The sequence below is a fragment of the Dunckerocampus dactyliophorus genome, chromosome 20 (genome assembly GCF_027744805.1).
Source record: "Dunckerocampus dactyliophorus isolate RoL2022-P2 chromosome 20, RoL_Ddac_1.1, whole genome shotgun sequence".
NCBI classification, from domain to species: domain Eukaryota; kingdom Metazoa; phylum Chordata; class Actinopteri; order Syngnathiformes; family Syngnathidae; genus Dunckerocampus; species Dunckerocampus dactyliophorus.
Genome location: NC_072838.1, coordinates 16349985 through 16370178, shown reverse-complemented (window position 1 = coordinate 16370178; position 20194 = coordinate 16349985). Strand labels below are relative to the sequence as shown.

At 41.4% G+C, this 20194-nt stretch overlaps 2 protein-coding genes across 7 annotated transcripts; both read right to left on the bottom strand.

Annotated features, from left to right (window-relative positions):
• Positions 1-556: 556 nt before the first annotated feature.
• On the bottom strand, positions 557-6744 carry s100s (S100 calcium binding protein S). 5 transcript variants are annotated; one of them, XM_054763828.1, is made up of 5 exons: positions 6281-6744; positions 5863-5986; positions 4756-4813; positions 4356-4509; positions 557-2395 (listed from the first exon to the last, which is right to left on the bottom strand). In XM_054763828.1, the coding sequence occupies exons 3-5, from the start codon at positions 4767-4769 to the stop codon at positions 2216-2218; spliced, it is 348 nt and encodes a 115-aa protein (XP_054619803.1). In that variant the 5' UTR covers positions 4770-4813; positions 5863-5986; positions 6281-6744; the 3' UTR covers positions 557-2215. The 5 variants fall into 5 exon arrangements, with proteins under 5 accessions (XP_054619803.1, XP_054619804.1, XP_054619800.1 ...); XM_054763829.1 differs by having other exon boundaries at positions 4752-5986; XM_054763825.1 differs by having other exon boundaries at positions 4756-5986.
• A 5838-nt stretch (positions 6745-12582) lies between these two features.
• On the bottom strand, positions 12583-19721 carry s100u (S100 calcium binding protein U). Of its 2 annotated transcripts, none has more exons than XM_054763823.1 (3): positions 19512-19721; positions 15429-15559; positions 12583-13216 (listed from the first exon to the last, which is right to left on the bottom strand). In XM_054763823.1, the coding sequence occupies exons 2-3, from the start codon at positions 15546-15548 to the stop codon at positions 12656-12658; spliced, it is 681 nt and encodes a 226-aa protein (XP_054619798.1). In that variant the 5' UTR covers positions 15549-15559; positions 19512-19721; the 3' UTR covers positions 12583-12655. The 2 variants fall into 2 exon arrangements, with proteins under 2 accessions (XP_054619798.1, XP_054619799.1); XM_054763824.1 differs by having other exon boundaries at positions 15429-15555; positions 19512-19708.
• Between the last annotated feature and the right edge of the window lie 473 nt (positions 19722-20194).

The following is a 20194-nucleotide window of genomic DNA, read 5'->3' as shown; positions in this document are numbered from 1 at the left end:
AAGAAACAGTCTGTCCACTTCAAGCATGTCCGCCTGCAGTCGTAGTTTAGGGGTGGATTCACTCATACCCAGTGAAGGACAGTCACAGTGCGCCCCCCCACACACACACACGCACGCAAATGCAACATTCCTGTGTGATTATAGAGCTGCCTTCCAAGCTGCGTTCTTGTCTGCTCGACGCCATAAATTGGATTCACTCACTCCTTCATTCAAAAACAAACATGCACACAATCACTCTTCATCTTCCTCTTCTTCTATTCCCCGCGTCCCTCATTTTCGTCAAACCTTTTCCACGTGGATCCAAATCCCACATCTGGGTCAGTTTATACGTAGCCTAGTGGAACAAGACTTGCAGGATATTGTTGGCAGGATGTGCGAGCCGGCGAGCTTTGCTCTGTGGGAATCCCCAACACACACACACACACACACACTCATAATGAAAGTAACACTTTGCTATGACATTGTTTCTTCTTTGTAGCAATTCACACTTGAGTAGAAGAAGATGTGCAAGAAACAAACAACGTGTTGGTTAAATACCACATTTAATATTCGGAAAGAATGCATGAGTCATTACCAAAAAAAAAAAAAGATTACAAAATAGGCGCTCAGAGAAGGAGGAAAAAACGTTCCACTGTTGAAGGCAATAATATAATAAACTGTGATTTAATATTGCATTTGTATTCACAGGAATTCTCACCCCCCTTCCTGTAATTGAATTTCTTCTCACTGCCATTTTTTTGTCCAAGAAACATTCAGAGTAGCAGAGAGTTAAAAAGACTCAGTGATGTGCTGATGAATGCTGCGTAAAGCTGTGAAAAACACATGTGTTGCGGTCAGCGACCCATGTGTTTGTGGCTCGGGGCAGGGTACTGTGCAAAAGTACGTTAGCACTGTTGGTAGCAATGATAGTATCACGCAGACATCCATCAAGGCCAACAACAGCAAAAAAAAAGAAGAAAAAAGATGCTAGTCAAAGATCTGTCAAAGATGAAAATGAGTGGAGCAATCTGCTGTTTTTAGGGATCTACTACAAAAACACTTGTCAAAGATCTTTTTTATGACAGGAGGTGTCTGCTGTTTTAAGTGGGGAAAAGAGCTCGTCAAAGATACTTTAAGTGACAGGAGAAAACACTAGTCAAAAATCTTCTGTGTAAACATGAGTGTTGTTTTTAGGAATCGACTGCAAAAACGATTGTCAAATAGCCACCGTAATAAGTATATCGATGATATGTAAATATAGACAGGAATGGTCTGCTGTTGGAAATGCTGATCTATTGCAAAAGTAGCAGTCAAAGATATTATATTTGACAGGAACGCTCTGCTGTTTTTAGTAATCGGCTAAAAAAAAATGCTAGTCAAAGATCTTCTTTATGACAGGATCACTCCGCTGTTTTTAAGCACCACGTGCAAAAACTCTTGTTAAAGATTCACTGTATGACAGGAGCATGCTGATATTTTTCGGATCTGCTTAAAAAATAAATGTTAATCAAAGATCCTCTTTATGACAGGACCACTCTGCTGTTTTATGGAATCTTCTGAAACCCCTCCCCCAAAAACACCAAAGATCTTCTATGTGACCAGAGTGTTCTGCTGTTAGGTTCCTGCTGCAAAAACACTCAGTCAAAGATCCTCTATATGACTGTTTTTTATGGACTTAATGTAAAAATGGCCACAACTCTCTGCTGTTTTTCACGACCGACTTTAAGAACGCTCGTCAAAGATGTACATCTATCGATATATATAGACAGCAATGCTCTTCTGTTTGGACCCACTACAAAAAAAGGTTAGTCAAAGATCCTCTCTATGACAGAAGTCCTGTTTGTAGGAATCTGCTGCAAAAGTGTTAGCCGCTGGTGGGGGTTTTTAACGAGTCAGTTGTGCACAGAACCTGTGGGCCAGTCTGTCTTGATTGAATATCACTCAAGGAACTCAATCTGCACTTGTATCTAGATTCTCACTAAAGCGCCAACTTGTTGAGCGCTGTGCCACCCCTCCGCGTGGTTCAGTGGAATTCTATTTGGTATATTTAGTGTAATCCTGCAAAGTGTCCCGTATGTGTCCGACCACGGTTTAGACGTTTGCACAGTACTCTGTGTGTTGTTGAAACATTGCGTAAGACAGAAAAATCCAACTGCCTCCTCATCCCCTGTGATTTACAACCATTTTCCCCCTTCCCTCCCCATTCCATCAGCCCCCTCTCCCTGACTCAGTGGTTCTACTCCGCCGCCTCGCCGCCCTTGGGCTTGTCGTCCGTCTTGAACTCCAGGAAGAAGTCGTTGCAGGCCACCGTCAGGGCGCCCATCAGGATGATGAACTCGGTGAAGTCCACCTCGCCGTCGTTGTTGGCGTCCAGGTCGTTCATGATCTTCTCCACCGTCTCGTTATCTTTGGAGCTCTGTCGAGCAGGAAGTGTTACGAGTTAAGAATGTGGCCCTTGAAAGTGTGTGCGCGTGTGTGTGCGCGTGTGCGCGTGCAGGCCTGCCTGTACTTGTGAGTTCCAGCCTGCATGAGCACATACCTTCAATTGTGTGTCAAAGCATCTGCACACTGAAGTGCAAAGTGTGTCATACACACACACACGTACACACACACACACACACACACACACACACACACCCACATGGTGTAATGGCATGAGAGGATCTCATCCTAGAAAATGTCTCCCGCAAAGACAAATGACCTCACAATTAAAGTAGGACAGCAAACAGGCCACACAAGCATAGAAAAACAAGCACTCAAACACACTAGTCAGGACTAGTACTGTAGGACGAGTACTGTTTTGTGGACTAAGTTAAAAAATACCTGTCAAAGATCTTCTATGGGAGAAGAGCACTATGCTGTTTTTAGTAACTAGCTGAAAACCAAACATGTGAGTCAACGATTCTCTTTACGAGAGGAGGGCTCTGCTGTTTTTAAGGACCCATTGCAAAAACGCTAGTTAAAGATCCTCTGCTGTTTTTGGGAATCAGTTGGAGAAAAAAAAATACTCAGATATCTTCTATATGATGGGAACATTCTGGTGTTTTTACTACACTTTTCTTTCATGTTTCTACTACAAAAATGCTTATCCACGATCCTTTTTTTTTTATGACGGGAGTGCCCTGCTGGTTGTAGGAATCAGTTGGAAAACAAAAAAACGTTTGGGAGAGATCCTCTATATGACAGAGGCTGTCTACTGTTTTTAGGAATTTACTGTGAAAAAAACACTTATAAAGATTCTCGATATGACAGGAGCACTCTACTGTTTTCCAGAACCTACTGCAATAATCCTTGTCAAAGATTATTCCTGTGACGGGAGCCCTCTGCTGTTTTTAGGAATCAGTCGGAGAAAAAAGCACAAGTCAAACATCCTTGCTATGACAGGAGTATTCTGCTTTTTTTAAGGATCTACTCCAGAAATTATAGTTAACATCCTTTTTCATGACAGGAGTGCCCTGCTGTTTTTAGGAATCAGTTGAAAACAAAAAATCCTCAGGAAATATCCTCTATATGACAGAGGCTGGCTTCTGTTTTTAGGAATTTACTGGAAAAAAAGACACTAGTCAAGTATCCTGTGTATGATATTAGCACTCTGCTGTTTTTAAGGATCTACTCCGAAAATGCTAGTCAGTGGTCTTTTTTTATGACAGGAGTGCCCTGAAAAGCCAACAAGGCTCAGTAAAGATCATCTCTATATGACAGGATTCTTCTGTTTTTAAGGAGCTACTGCAACAACCCTATTCAAAGCTCATTCATATGACAGGGGTACTCTGCTGTTTTTAGGAACCTACTGAAAAAAAAACAGTCAAAGATCCTCTTTATGACAGGAGCCCTGTGCTGTTTTTAGGAATAAGTTGGTAATAAGTCAACATCCTTTTTATGACAGGAGCGCTCTGCTGTTTGTAGGAATCAGTTCCAACCAAGAAAACCCGAGTAAAGATCCTTTCTACATGACAAGAGCACTCTGCTGTTTTTAAAAACCTACTGCAACAATCCAAGTTGAAGATCATTTACAGTATGTGACAGGGGCTCTCTGCTGTTTTTAAGGATCTGCTCCAAAAATGCTAATCAAAGATCCTCTCCGTGACAGGAACACTCTGCTGTTTTATAGGATCTACTGCAAAAATGCTCATCAAAGATCCTCGTTATGAGAGCCCTCTGCTGTTTTTAAGAACCGGCTGTAGAAAAAAAGTCAGAGATCCTTTTGACAACAGGAGCCCTATGTTGTTTTTTAGAATCAGTTGCTAACAAGATCAAAGATCCCCTTTATGACAGAAGCGCTCTGCTGTTTTTAGGAATGGACTGCATACAAGATGACGCACACACACGCGCACACACACACACACACACACACACACACACACACACACACCTACCCCTAAGTAACTCCCCAGCTCCTCCAGCAGCAGCTCCTTCAGCTCCGCCCTACTGAGTGTGTACTTGTCGCCTTCCTTCCCCGAGTACTTGTGGAAGGTTTTGATGAGCATCTGCATGGCACTTTCCAGGTTGGAAGTGGGCTCCTTGGACATGCTGCAGAAGGTCACAGAGGGGTCAAGAGGTCAGGGTCGTCCTCCGGGTGCCCGCTCCGGCCAACCCCTCCCTCCCACCACCGGCTTGCGTGTGGGCGCTCACGTAAGCCGTTGAGAAGGAGGTGGAGGAGGAGGCAGAAGCCACCGTTTGACTTCACATTGGAGAGGTTGTGTTGAGGCTTATAGTGTGTTATAGTGAGCTTCATTTTTACTTGGTTTTTGGGCATTTTCAAACAATCTTACACACATTGTGTCAGGCATCTCGGCGTTGCTGCTGCTGCCGCTGCGATGAGACTGTGTGGAGACTGTGCACAGACACAGACGAGTCAGTGAGTCTCAGAGGGGTTCAAAACAAACAAAGAGCATCCATACAGTAAACGTCGCATTATGCACAACTTCTACTGGAAAAAAACAACATATGCTGTGTGGAACTGAGGGATAACTTATTGCAGTGATGTGCGATACCACTGGGTTATGGTTTGGGATGCCACTCTAACCCTGACACTAACCCTAACCCTTTCCAATTCCATACTGAGTCCAATTCAGGCTGATATCGGCGACGCCGGTCCGATACGGACATTTTTCAAATTCACCTAATGGGACTGGTAAATTTTAAAAAGTAGTATATTTCATATCATAGCATAAAGACTACAAAACACTCAATTAATTTAAATTAATACATTATTGATTTAAATAAATTAATAATTGATTAATAATTTCAGTAATTCATTTATTTTAAACACTGAAGTATATTGACGTAGCGGGCTATTACCTCTGCCAAGCGAAAGCGCGAAGGTCTTTGCCGGCGTTTGTCTGTTTGTCTTCAAAATACCTTGAAAAGTTCCGAATGGATTTGGGTGAAATTTTCATGAATTGTCGGAAATGGGATATGGAAGATCTGGGGGTCATCCGGATCAGGAATTTTTTTAAAGCATTCTTTAACATTGCGACATAAGACCATTTTCGCCATTTGTGCGTATAACTCCACAAAAAATGGTCAGAGCACTTGAAAAAAAATACAGGACAAGTTTCCAATATCAAAGACTGACCCCAAAAGTGTAGGATTATTATTTTGGTGTGAATCACAATATGGGTGGGGGGAGGAAGTACGTCCCTTGGTGGAGGTCCGCGCTCTCCGAGTACTTTTCTATTTCAGCCAAGCTAATACACAACAAGAGATACAACAATACATTAAAAAACTATTTCATGGAATGTTCTGAACTCCTGTTTCCCCCCACCAACAGTGGATGCCCTGATCCGCTGCAGGACACGTGCCTGCAATTATCCAACATGGACACCGGCAGTGAAACACAAACCTCGCTTGTTAATTCCGAAAACTAAGAGGCCGAGTAACCTGAGGTGCTTGATGATATGAGGCCTTCCACACTCGCTTAGTCACACAAAAAGCCCCTGGATGCCAATCAACTGTAGATCTATGGCGACATCATCTATCCTTGATCATACACCATGTCGTAGACCTGCTGGAGGGTGTGATATTACACGTCATTGGTCGCTGGTCGAGCCCAAATTAGACAAAAGAGGAGATGAGGATACGTGAAAAACCACGGACGCAGGCGAAACGGGAACTCCATGGAGCCCAGCATGTTTGCAGTCCTGCAATAAGCTCTTGGATAATATAGAAGAGGTTTTACACAATATTTACGACTGCTTGGACTTCCACTCGCATGCGGGTCTTACACAGCAGATACAGTTGCACACTTCATCAGATAGAAGAGGAGAAAGCACATTGAGGTAACCCCCCCCCCACTTACCTGAGTGCTGATGGAAGGCCTGCTTCGTGTTGGATGCGGTGCAGATGGAGAGACAGTCGAGGCAGAGATGGATGAGGAGAGAGTTTACCACTGGCTTAAATATCACCTCAGCCTCCTCCTCCTCAACACACCCCAAACTCCTTCACCCACCCTGGCCTGTCTTGGTCTCTATCCCCCCCTCCACTTCCTCCAACATTATCTATGCAGGGACAACGTGAGGGCACGCCACGCTTTTTGGAACTCTTCTACTCCTCAACCGCTGCACACAAAAGGGTGAAATTTGGTGAAAACATGCACCCCGACTGTGTTGCCCGTGCTATTACTTTTCTGACAAACACGCCACACGGTGGTGCTCTTAAAAACCACATAAGTCAGAGTGACACACAGATCCACCAGACACCCATTCCAACTTTATCGGGTGTTTGGCTTAACCGCCACCAAATTTGGTACACCCACCTTTCGGGGACTGACGAGCACGTACGTGTGAAATCTGAGCAAGATTGGTTGGAAAACATGGCCGCCATCAAGCGAGACGTCTTGCTTACTTAGCAACTAATTGTTCGTAAGACACAGATAAAACGAGCCCGTGTATTTCATGTATGCTAGCTTGTATCATTTTGACAATAATGTGGTGTATACCGAGTGGTTAGCATGTTGGCCTCACAGTCAGGGGATCGTAGCTCGTATCTCTGTTGGAACATGCAGCTCTTAAAATGTTTATTTCAGCATAAAAGGATTCAGAGGCACCCAATTTGTGTTTTTAATGCCAAGTTGTAGAATCATTCCACCCTGGGAAATTAATTATTACGGGCCCTTAACTGATGAATTCATTTCCATGTGAGTGTACGGGGGTGTCGTGAGACTGGATTTTAACATCACTTTTAAGAAAAGTACAATAAAAAAATATGACAATATATTGCAATTAACAAATTTAACTTATTCTACGTTACACTCTTCTGCACGGTGTGTGTATGCTAGCGGCCCCGCCTCCACCCACTGGGTGACTCAGTCAGTCGCAAAAACGTATTTATACGTTTTTATAATCCCGAGTGTCTGATCGCAACAACGTATTTGTGCGTCTTCTGCGGGGTTTTTTAAATGAGAGGCAAGAAGAGGTGATGACGCAACGCCCCGCCAACCCATTTCACTTCAGAGCACTTTCAAGCCATTAAAAGACGGCCACAAGGTGGCAGAAGTGCATTTGAGAAGAGCTCAACAGGGATCATGTTGATCACACAGGACAGGAAGGAGGAAGTGAGAGAGCGTGGAGGAGCGCAGCGTGCAGAAGGTTACGCATCGTAGGGACATTTGAACGCATGCACACGCGCGCGTGCACATGAGTGCACATAGTTCAGTTCCATATGTGGAAATTGTAAATAGGTCATGGTGTTATATTTTGATGTAAAACAAACCCCTTTTTGTGTTGTTTATGTTGTGGTGTAGTTGTTTAGATATTTCAGTTGTCACAAAAGCAAAAAATATTTGTGTCAAAGTGAAAGTTATGCTTGAAATGTTTCTTTTCACAAAAAGCTGCTTTTCTCCCTTTTGTAGTTGGGAACTGATATTTTCCTGAAACGTACCTACGTCCCACTGCTACCTGAAAAAGGTAGAAACAAACTTTCTTTTCTGATGAAAGACGGGAGTCTAATGTTTCTTTTGGCAGGTTCCATGTCCATATCGCCGTAGAACACAATATTCTACATGTGCCTCGAAAAAAAACAAGTCAGAATGGTCTGAAATGGCCGCTGCTGAAGCGGTTGTCTTTTGAAAAGTGGCTGAGCGAAGGTCGGCAGAATGATGGAGTTCATTTGCATTTTTTGTGTGATTAATTTGTTATCGTCCCAGGTCTCGTGCCCACGAGACGTTTTGTTTTCTGAACGCTTTAACCTCACGAGATCTTGTGACCCCCCTGTGAGTGTTTGTACATCCGTGCAGGCATGTACGGTATCTGGTTACACACATCCACTTGTTTTCGGGTAGGTTGTCACAGTTTTATTTCATTTGTCAGCCATGAGACACGTTACATTGATGAAGCAATTAAATGACACAGCTTTTACATATGAAGAAGTAGTGGAAAATGAATGACTAACATTGTGGCGTTTGGATTGGAAACACACCTTTCCAAAACACTCACACACGCTCGTTTGGTGGGACGCACACTCCGCAGGAAGGACTCCTGTGATCTTCACTTGCAGTGTGGTTGAAATCACTCCCTGGCTCTCCTTTTAGATCAGTTTTTGGGTGCGGTTGACACGCTGAGACTCAGAAAGACCAGGCTGAGGTACAATACGTTGGCTTGTTGTGCACTTGAGACCCTCTAGATCCAGTTTTCCCTTTCCAGAATCGATTGATTAAAGTGTACAAAGATCACATTGAAAGCGTATAAAGATAAGAAGCAAATAAAAAGCGTGCCGCTTGCTCGTACGTACAAGCTGGAGGAGTCTTTTTAGTTACAGGAAGTACCTTAATAAGAAAAGTATTCAGGTGAATATGTATTGGAACAAATAATAGCCCAAAATGCCCGGTTTGTTAGTCGATCAAGCTGTAGGGGGGAGAAAATGGGAGCAGTAATATTTACAATGGGAGTGTCTGAGCACATGACTGGCTTGTATTTGCCTTGTTACGCTGCCAACCCAGTTTGCCGTGCCAGCAGGTGTCCAACAACAAGAGAAAAGTGTACTACATGTAGCAGTGGTGGTACGTGAGGCCGTGGGCAGACGTGCAACCGGAGCCGTTTTCTCACGACTGCATTATTGATGGTTTACAACGCATCAAATGATCAAATTGCACGGGAGCACAAAAACTCTAAAAACAACAAAAAAAGTGGATTGCATGTGGATTGGATTGGCTCAGTGTGTGCGCTACACGACAAACAATCCGCCCTCGTCGAGTTGGGCGTACTGCCCACATCCGACGTCTAATCCGCTCGTTTCCAAACACAACAGAGACTCGGGGAATGGGATCCTATTGCAGGTCAAACAGGGTCTTTAGACCAAATGAGAGGCGTGACCGGCAAACAAAACACGTCACGGTAAACGCTGGAAAACCTGTTCAGGACTTAAACAAGTGGATTAGGTCCTGACCGTGCGTTCTACTCATAAAATTGGGTCCGAGACGCATGAAAGGTTTCTGTTTTGCGTAGAAATGGGTCCAGGTAAACGATATCGTAAATTGCATGACGTTATTTGTTTAAAAAGTAACAAAAAGAGTAATCAAGGCTGCAAAAAAATGCTTGTCCGCCATGTTTTTTTGCTGACATCTCACTTTGTGTCAAGACAAACATGAGATATTGCAGTTGCTGTCGAAGCAGCGCCGACATTTTTTCACGCGACTGTTAGTGACCTTTGTGGCGCCCCCTGCGGGTTGTGCTCAAAATGCTTTGGAAGACATGCTAGCATACACGTACTACTCATATCCTCAAAGTTTTATCATCATTAGACAAACGGTCTAATGACTTATGGACAATTAGCTGCCAAGGAAGCAAGACCTTTTGCTTAATGGCGGCCATGTTTTCCGACCAACCTGGCACAAATTTGACACACACGTGCTTGTCAGTCCCCTAAAAGTCGTGTACCAAATTTGGTGGCGATTCGGGGCAAACACCATGAAGTTACAGTGGGTGTTTTGCGGGAGCTGTGCGAGAAATTTCAAGTCAATCGACTTGCGGGGCTTAATGACAGCCCCACCATGTATTACAGCCCCACCATGTGTTGTATTTGTCTGCACAGGCAACGCAGTCGGGGTGCATGTTTTTGACACATTTTCACCCTTTTGTGTGTAGCGGTTCAGGGCTAGAAGCGCTAGCTTACACACACAAATACATACAGTCATGTGAAAAAAATGATTTTCTGAAAAGCAACAAAATAACAAGTCCAACCCTAAATCTATTCCCATCACCATCATTCCTTCCACCCTGTGATTATTTTGGTCCTTGTGGTTTAGATTCTTAATTATTTAGGAGAGCCACACCTGATCTGCCACGTCTAATTGCGGCAGGCTTTATGTCACTTCCAGGTGAAGTGAGGAGAAAGAAGTACTGGATCCTACAAAAAAATAAAAAGGAGAAGGGAACGAGACAATGAGGGTGAGCTGAAAGGAGGGGATGCAAGTATGGCAGCCAAACAATGCGTTTATTGTCATCGCCAAATCAGCACTCAAGCATTTGTGAGGCACAAAGAGGGAAAATGTGTTATTTGTGCCACCCTCGGGCTATTTAGTACATTGGGGTTTTTTTGGTAATCATGTTGTCCTGATTAGGACTTTTTGTTTTCTTTTTAGTCATATTGTCGAAATCCAGTGTCTTTTCATTTGACGTGTATACTGGGCCCATGCATGCTGGCTTGGACCCCCCTCAGCACATTGGTGGCAAAAATGCACTAAACAATTCATCGCTTTAACATCTTCAGACCTGCTCAAAACCAAAACAATGACATTATGATGGCTTAAAAGCGGCTTTTGGTTCATTTTTGCCACAAAGGTGCCAAAAGGGGGGCCTGATTTTCAATGTGACGCTACATTAAAAACACTAATGCAATCAATCCAATTTCGTTGCTGCTCTTTGACATATCCAAGACTCTACTTACCGCCTCCAACTACTATTTTTAATATGCGAAATCATGCATTCTGTTATTTGTGGGTTTTTGTAATAAATAATGACATTTTTCAAATAATCAAAAGGGCACTGAAAAGGTTAAAATATTTTAAATGACTGAATTTTTAATAGTTTTGAGCAGGTCTGAAGCAGAAATATCTGCAAGAAAAATATATTTTCAAGAAAACAAGTCACATTCTGCAAGAAAAAAAGTGGTATATTTCTGAGAATACAAACGTATATTTTTGAGAAGAAAAGTTCTATTTAAAAGAAAAGTTGCATATTTTTTTATAGAAATTTGTACATTTTTGAAGAAGAAAAATTATTGAAGAAATAAATGTTGTATAATTTCAGGAAAAAAGTAAAAAATATTTTTTGGGGGAAGAAATTGATATTTTTGAGGAAAAAAATTCTATTTTTGAAAAAGAAAAGTTGTATATTTTTGAGAATAAAGTCGTATGTTTTTGAGGAAGCACCCATCCATGTTCCTCCGCTCATTCGGGTCCGGGTCCGGGTCCGGGTCGCGGGGACGGCAGTCTCTGTAGGAGACAATCATTTTGAGGAAACTAAATTATTTTAAAAATAAAAGTTGTATAATTTCACAGAAACTTTATAATATTTTGGGGGAAAAACTTAAATTTTTTTAGAACAAAGTCGAAAGTTGTACATTTTTGAGGAAAAAAAGTTCTATCTTAAAAAAAACAGTTGTATATTTTTGAGAATGAAGTAGTATGTTTTTGAGGAAGCAAAATTATTTTAAAAATAAAAGTTGTGTAATTTCAGAAAAAGTAAATATTTTTTGGCAAAATTTATATTTTTGAGAATAAAGTTGGACAAACATTCTATTTTTAAAAAAAAGTTGTATATTTTTGAGAACGAAGTAGTATGTTTTTGAGGGAGCAAAATTCTTTTAAATATAAAAGTTGTATAATTTTGAGAAAAATAGCAATAAATCTTTCGGGGGGGACAAAAAAAAGCTGAATTCCAGGCAAATAAAGCTGCATTTTTGCGAGATTTCTGAGAGAAAAAAAAAGTCTGATTTCCAAAAAAAGTCATACATTTTTCAGGGGAAAACCACAATATTTTAGGAGAAAAAAGTCAATATAAAACGTCTATTTTTGAGAAGAAAAGCTGACTATACTTTGATGTTTTCCTCCATTTCTGAAATCTAAAAAATATCGGCAAATACTGTATTGTCCATAAACCTGTAGTAGTAGTAGTAGTGGTAGTAGTAGTAGTAGTAGTACAGTAGCAGTTCTGCCTTAGAAGAGGTGTTGTCCTGCGTTGTGCACAAGGCAAACATCTACAGTATCTAAACAACCAACTGGTCCCGATGTGTGTTGATTTCATAGCAGGTACATTTTTGGCCACGAAGGTGCCCAGAGGGAAGTACATGTGAGGGTGGCACTGAAGGAAAAGTTCAACGTTAAACACAACAAAAGGGGATAAACAAGTGACTGGTGCCTATTTCTGACGCTAGTGTGTGTGTGTGTGTGTGCGTGCGTGCGTGCGTGTGTTAGTGTGTGTGGTAGCAGAAGAGGGCGGGGTCAGGCTTTGCATTCACAGGATGTTCCATTACCATATAAGGTAAATGCTAATAGTGGTACTAGAAAGCTTATTTAGTGGGCTTTCTCCACAGCTGGTTTGTAGTGGTTGGACAACATCTTCTAGTGGCTCACCAGCTCTTATTATTATTATTATTATTAGTGTGTGTGTGTGTGTGTGTGTGTGTGTGTGTGTGTGTGTGTGTGTGTGTGTTGGATGGTGAATGGATGGATTGTCCCCTATGAGTCCTCCGTCTTCTTCTCAGCCTCTTCCTTGGCAGCCTCAGCCACCTTCTCCACCACTTCCTCCACCTTTTCTGTCTCCTCCAGCTCTCTCACCACCACCTCCGCGGTGCACGATGACGCGTCCACCGTCACCCCCGCGTCAGCCGCATTTACCACCGCCGCTGCTGTTGCTGCTGCTGCTGCTGCTGCTGCAGGCTTCTCCTCTTCCACCACCTCCTCCTTCTTCTTCTCGGCCTCCTCCACCTTCGCTTCCATCTTTACCTCCACCTTCCCGTCCGCCTTGGCATCCACCTTCCCGTCCGCCTTGGCGTCCACCTTCCCGTCCGCCTTCACCTCCGCATCTGCCTTGGTTTCCCCCTCAGGGGAGTTTTGCGCTGCGGGTGGCGCCTCTGCGGCATTCTGGGCGGGCTCTTCTTTGGCGCGACACCGTTGTTCGCTGAGGGACTTGGCCAGGTAGCCCACCAGCTTCATGTACTCCTCAAAGCCCACCTTGCCGTCCTGGTTGGCGTCCAGGCCCTGGCCCATGTTGTTGACCGCCTCTTTGCTGTCTGTGTCCTACAGCGAGAGGTCACAGTTGTTATGCTAACAGCTTGTAGCGTTACAGCAAAACACGGTGCAAGGTCATGCAATTATCCTCGAAACAGCGTCTTGCTTCTTCTTTGGCCTTTTCACCACACATATTCCAAAACAAGGACGCCTGTGCAGTACTTAACCCTGTTGTGTTTGCCACGGTTTGACCCTGGAACAGATTCTTTTGTGATCTTGTGTAATTTGGAAGGAAAACATGTGGTCTGTTTGCGAGACAAAAGATGATTTTTGACAGAAAATGTTATATTATGAGAGTAAAGTTGCAGAGTTTACAGAAAAAAGTAGTACATTTAAGACAAAATATAGCGTATATTTAGAGAGAATAAATTGTATTTGAGAAAAAAGGAGTATTTTTTTTTAATTGTATATTTGCAAGAAAAAAAGTTGTAAATTTTTTAAAATAATGTATTTTCTTTTTTTTTAAGTTTTTTTTTTTTTAGAAAAAATATATTTGCAATAAAAAATAGTTTTTTTTATTAAAAGTCATGTTTTTTTATTTTTTAGAAAAATAGTCCTTTTATGAGAAAAAAATAGACATTTGCAGGAATATATTTTTTCTGAAAAAAATCTATTGGTGAAAAAAAAAGTTAAATTTTTGCTTATGAGAAAAAAAACATTTGTGAAAAAAAAGCTTTCTATTTTTGAGAATAAAAGTTGTATGTATGAGAGAAAAAAAACTAATCTTAGGGCAATAAATGGGTACATTCTGGAGGAAAAACTGTGCACATAATCTGAAGATGCTATTCCAAATGAGGCTAGTTTTGCCTTGGGGGAGGTCTGTGCTCCATCTAAAATGGACTGTGTGTATTGCGCAAAGGCTCCTAAACTGACTTCCATGAAACTGCGCAGGAAATTGGCTTCAGTTTTGTTTGCATTTCAAGATTTGTGCACATTTTCTTCCATTTCTCAGTGAATAATGCAAGAATAAGATGGAAGCGTATGCAGGAGGTGTGTGTCTACGAGGGCTCAATTAGGATTGCTCGTCCTTGGTGGAGGTCTGCACCCTCCTGGGGGCCCTTGCTGCTTTTTGGTCTGTTTGTTAGTAAACAGGATTACACCAAAATAACTTGATGAGACTTCGTGGAACAGGGCGGAGTATCGAATTCACATGGGGACTTTGTGACCTTGTTCGATGGAGTTTGTTGACACTTTTTGGAAACATTTGTTACTTTCTCCATGCATATGCTTCATACACAGGGGTTTGCGTATTTTTGTTACTTTCTCCATGCATGTGCAGGAGTTTTGGTGTATTTGTGATCATTTTTCCCCATTTATATACAAGAGTTTGTGAATTTTTGTTACTTTCTCCATGCATAGAAAGGAGTTTTAGTGTACTTTTGTAACATTCTCCATGCAAATTCTGTCATGCACATTCTGCAGCTGATGTTTTCTGTAGCTGATGTTTTTGAGAAGTGTATATTTGTTACTTTCTCCATGCATATGCAGGAGTTGTGTATTTTTGCTACTTTCTGCATGCATATGCTGTAGTAGTGTATTTTTGTTACTTTCTTCATGCATATGCAGGAGTAATGTTTTTTTTTGCTACTTTATCCATGCATATACAAAAGTTAGTATATCTTGTTACTTTCTCCATACATATACCGGAGATAATGTATTATGGTACTTTCGCCGTGCATTTACAGGAGTTAAGTGTATTTTTGTTACTTTCTCCATGCATATGCAGGGGATAGTGTATCTTGTTACTTTCTCCATGCAAATACGGGAGATAATGTATTGTGTTACTTTCTCCGTGCATATACAGGAGTTAGTGTATTTTTGTTACTTTCGCCATGCATATGCAAGAGTTAGTGTATCTTGTTACTTTCTCCATGCATAAACAGGGGTTTGTGTGTTTTTGTTACTTTCTCCATGCATATACAGGGGTTTGTGTGTTTTTGTTACTTTCTCCATGCATATACAGGAGATAATGTATTGTGTAACTTCGTGCAATTGTATCTTGTTACTATCTCCATGCATATACAGGGGTTTGTGTGTTTTTGTTAGTTTTTCCCATTCATATAAAAGAGTGTTTTTGTTACTTTCTCCATGCATATACAGGCGTTTTAGTGTACGTTTGTTACATTCTCCATGCACATTCTGTAGCTGATGTTAGTTATGGAGGTGTGCAAACCTCGGTGGAGGTCCCAGTGTGAGAGAGAATAAAAGAAAGTGTCCTAACCGACAGGATGTTGCTGAGTTGGCTCTTGACCAGGCTCTGGAAGTCTTTCTTCCCCAGACTCTCCTTCCCTTTGCCGGACTTCAGGAAGACCTTGACCACCGTCTGAATGGCTGCCTCCATGACTGCGCTGTCTAGGAACACACGCCGATTAAATGACAGATAGATCACGTTGGGTCAGTGGAAAAAGAAACAGATCGCGTCCGTTTCGTTTCAGGTGATGACGATGACCAGCATGACGACAAAGGCCTGAGGTGATCTTTGATAGGTCATCTGATCTGTAGAGCTGGGGGGAAGGTGGGGGCGGGAACGCCTCACATTACTCACGTCTGCTCTTCTTCATCTGCTCCCCACTCTCTCTCCTTTCTTACTGACCTGTGCTTGCAACGCTTCGCAGGGGTTCCCAAAACTGCGGCTCAGCGGCCCGAAATTCAAAAGCACATTCATTGCTTCACGTACTCATGTATTCATGCCCCGACAAACTGTAGAGCTGCATGACACAGATGCAGAGCTCCATCCATACAAGCATGTGGGTGACACGTCCTCGCAGGAATTCCATTCACAGCCGCCCGCCTGTGGAACTCACTTAGGCAGGAATTTACTGCTCTTTCGGGGCCGCTTTGCCCCAAAGCAGCGACGCCACCACACACCAAACATACGAAACATACTCGTCTTTCAGCTTTTATTCCCGTTCCAAGTGGATGCAACTGCAGACGCATGGAAGACCCATTTTTGGGGGGAATAATATTCATGTCATCATTTCTTCATGACAAAAAGTTGCATATTTTGGAGAAAAATGCGTTTTAAAGTTTGAAGAAGTCACTTTATTCATCCATCCATCCATTTTCTATGCCGCTTATCCACATTAGGGTTGTGGGGGTACGCTGGAGCCTACCCCAGCTGACTTCGGGCGAGAGGCGGGGTACACCCTGGCAGGGCACATAGACAAACAACCATTCACTCTCACATTCATACATGCAAACTCCACACAAGATTCAAACCCAGGTCTTCCCGATCTCCTGACTGTGTGGCCAACATTCTAACCACTCGGCCAACGTGCTAACCACTCAGCCACCCTGCGTCCTTAAAACCCCCCCATATATTTCAATCTATATAATATTTTGGAGAAAAGAAACTTTCAAGAATAAAGTAATTATTGGCAAAGAAAAATCACCAAAGTCATATAGATTTGAAAAAAAGAGGTAATTTATGTCAGAATCAAGAATAAAAGTCAATCTTTTGGGAATAAAAGATGTACTTTTCAGTAAAAAAGTTATGTTTTCAAGAAAAAAAAGTCGTATTTTCAAAAAAAAATAGTGATTTATATAGGCTCCAGCATGCCCCCGCAACCCTAATGAGGAAGAATCGGTATCGAAAATGGATGGATGGATGGTGATTTATTCTACAAAAAAGTAGTACGGTATATTTTGTAGAAGTGATATATTTTACAGACAGAAGTCATACATTTTAGAGAAAATAAAGTAATTTATTCTATTAAGGGAAAAAGTAGCCTAGTTTTTGAGAGAAAGTCATATTTTATCAAGAATAAAATGACATATTATAGAGTTGTATGTATGGAAAAATAAACATCATATATTTTCAAGACAAAAATTATTTAAAAGAAACCACATTTCCGAGAAAAAGGTTATAATTTTCTAGAATAAAATGAATATATTTCCTAGAATAAAGCCATATCTATTCTAGACATACATATTCTAGAGAAAATAAATTCATTTATTCTGGAGGGAAAAAAAGAAGCTGATTTTTAAGAGGCATGTTTTCTTCATAGTAAGATGACAGATTTGATTTGTTGAAAAAGTTGTTTAAAAGAAAGCACATTTTCTAGAATAAGGTCACATTTTTTCTAGAATGCAGCCATACATTCCAGACATACAGAACATCAAGTCATTTATTCTGGAGGGAAAAAGTAGCTTATTTTTTAGAAAAAAGTCATATTTTCTCAAGAGCAAAGTCACACATTTGAGTAAAAAAACAAGTTGCATACGTGGAAGAATAAAGCTCATATACACCACCCGTCAAAAGTTTTAAAACACTCCAATTTGTGCAGGAAAACGCTCCAGAATGTTCAGTGTCAAGTGTCTCTTCCAGTCTTCATTCCCCTCTTTTCTTGCCATTTTTGTCGCAACAAATGACTTTCTCCAGTCCAATGCTGTTCAGCGGACGTTGACGAGGGTGTACTGTAGCAGGACCACAGTGTGTTCCAAACGCTGCTTTCATGCAGACAGAGGAGGTATTAAGTACTTGGAACACCTGCAGGAATGACTTGCACGCTTTTTCAAGCTATTGACTGGACTTGAACGACTTGGATGTCTATAAATAACTGGAAAAATTGGGGTGTTCTAAAACTTTTGGCCGGTAGTGAATGTTCAAGAAAAAAACCCTTTAAGAGAAACCGATTTTCTAGAATAAGCTGATAATTTTCTACAACAAAGTGAATACATTTTCCACAATCAAGCCGTATGTATTCCAGAAAATAAAGTCATTTATTCTGGAGGAAAAAGTAGCTTATTTTTGAGGTCATATGAGGTCATATTTTCTCAAGAATAAAGTCACATATTTGATTAAAAAAAAAAGGTATATATGCAAAAATACAAGTCTATATAAAAAAAAACATTTTCTTGAATAAAGTTACATTTTTCTAGAATAAAAGGAATTTCTTTTCTATAATAAAATCCTAATCTTTTGAGAATAGTCATATGTTTGAAAAACGTTATACTATTTCATATGATTATTAAAAATATGAACAAATAAAATAATAATTATTTTTATGTGATTTTAAATATATTTTTAAAAATAATTATATATAGAAATATACATTGTTATATTTTCAAGAAAAAAACTAAACATATTTTCTAAAACAAGTCATATTAAATTCAAATATGAGAAAAAAGTTGTATATTGAAAAAAAGGAATATTAAAATAATTGCTAGATTTTAGACAAAGAATGGCACTTATACAAGAGAAAAGTGTAGTATATTTTTGATACAGAGGTTGTATATTGGAGAAAAAGTCAAGATACTGTATTCAAGAAAAAAGCTGTGCATTGTCACGAACAAAAGCCATATATTTTGAAGAACAACTTAAAAAGCCACCATATCTTCGAGACTAAAGTTACTTTCTAGACTAAAGTCATGCATGTCCGAGACTAAAGTCTTACATCTCCAAGGAAAAAAGCTAAATTAAGTTTTAAAAAAAGTTAAAATAAGCTAAGTCACTCAGAAAGACATCAAACACGTCACTTTTTAAGTCAGTGCGGCCTTAAACAAGCACGTGATGTGCAATAAAGCTGCAAACAAGTCAGTGTGTGTGAAATGTGCCTTAAAGTGCAACGACTTATGTTATTTGCATGCCATTCTCGTGGCAGAAGTGTTAAGTTTGTCACCGAGCTGCACTGGCGACACACCCTCTGCAGCCTGTGCATGCACAGGCCTGGGGCAGCCACACACACACACACACACACACACACACACACACACACACACGCACAAAAACCAACACGAACGTGACATATGTGTCCATATGTGTCCATTCTCACATGAAATATTCAGCCAAGGGAGGCTTGCATCACCTGCCCTACGTCACAGCCTCACCTGGCGGCAACTAATCCGCCTTATTTGTCCTAAAAGACAACTGTAGGCGATGAAACATTCATTGCTTTACAACTAGAGTTTCCCCCCTTAAAGGACGTGTTGCAGTGTTGCCTTTCCAAATGGGCGAACGTGATCCCGTGTGCTCCTGTGGCATCAAATATTAACAAGGGGACGAGTTGAGGTTGGACACCGGGACTATCTTGTCCACCCTACTCTTGAGGAATCATCTGGAACAGCTTCACCCACGGCCTCTTACTTGACGGCGGCAGTTTTGAGATAAATAAACGGCACTTTGTCACACGTTCTATCATTTCCTGTCGTTTCAAAGGGTCATTGAACGCATCCCTGCTGCGAAAAGAAGCGCGTCCCAGACGGGTTTGAAGTGCGACGTCTCCACCGAAACGTGGCAAAAGAACTCGCAGCGAACCCCCCCCCCTCTTCCCCAAAGTAAAGAAAATCACGAAAACGTACTCACCGTGAAAGCCAAGCGTGGAAATGTGCACGAAATTGACTTTTTTTCTGGTCTTCTGCGCGGCAACGACTCCAGCTTTTGGGTCCACGCAACTTGCCAAACGAGAAGGACTGCAAAGTCTTCTTCCGTGATTTTTGCTTTCCTTAAAACTTTTTTTCCCCCCACTGACAAGTCAAAGGGCGTGTACCTGGAAGAGCGACAGAGAAAGAGATGGAGGAGGAGGGGAGGGGGAGAGATTGTGGAAGAGCTGGAAGTTTCCAGGGAGAAACGGATCAGGAGAGCTTGGAAAAGTTTAGTTTGGAATGAGATTTGCTTCACGAGGCCAAAGTGTGTGTGTCTGCGTGATTTGCACGCTTCCACGCTACTTCAACACGCTGCTGGACTTCATCTGCACTTTTAACACGCCATTAAAAAGCACTTTTTTAAGAAGAAAATGTGCTTTACGATTCAAAATACACGACGGTGAGCTTTTGGGGCTTGTACACCTCTGGCTTCTGACCTTCACAGCTTGGGAACATACAAGTACCGCTGCTTGCTGCAGGGAAACCACCCTCACTACTGCAAAACTTCTACAGTACATGAAGGCGCCCCAAAAACTTTATACTACAAGCATGCAGTCCGGCTTTTCCCTTCTTTTTTTAAAGAAAAAAAGTTTAATATATTTGAAGAAAAAGTCATGAACTTCC

What these genes read in the sequence shown, in the direction of transcription:
- s100s (XM_054763825.1), bottom strand. An exon ending in AGCTGGGGAGTTACTTAGGG is followed by an intron (nt 2,396 to 4,355) that starts GTAGGTGTGTGT and finishes CCTGCTCGACAG; the next exon opens with AGCTCCAAAGATAACGAGAC.
- s100u (XM_054763823.1), bottom strand. Translation starts at nt 15,548, where the DNA reads ATGGAGGCAGCCATTCAGACGGTGGTCAAGGTCTTCCTGAAGTCCGGC. An exon ending in AACTCAGCAACATCCTGTCG is followed by an intron (nt 13,217 to 15,428) that starts GTTAGGACACTT and finishes CTCTCGCTGTAG; the next exon opens with GACACAGACAGCAAAGAGGC.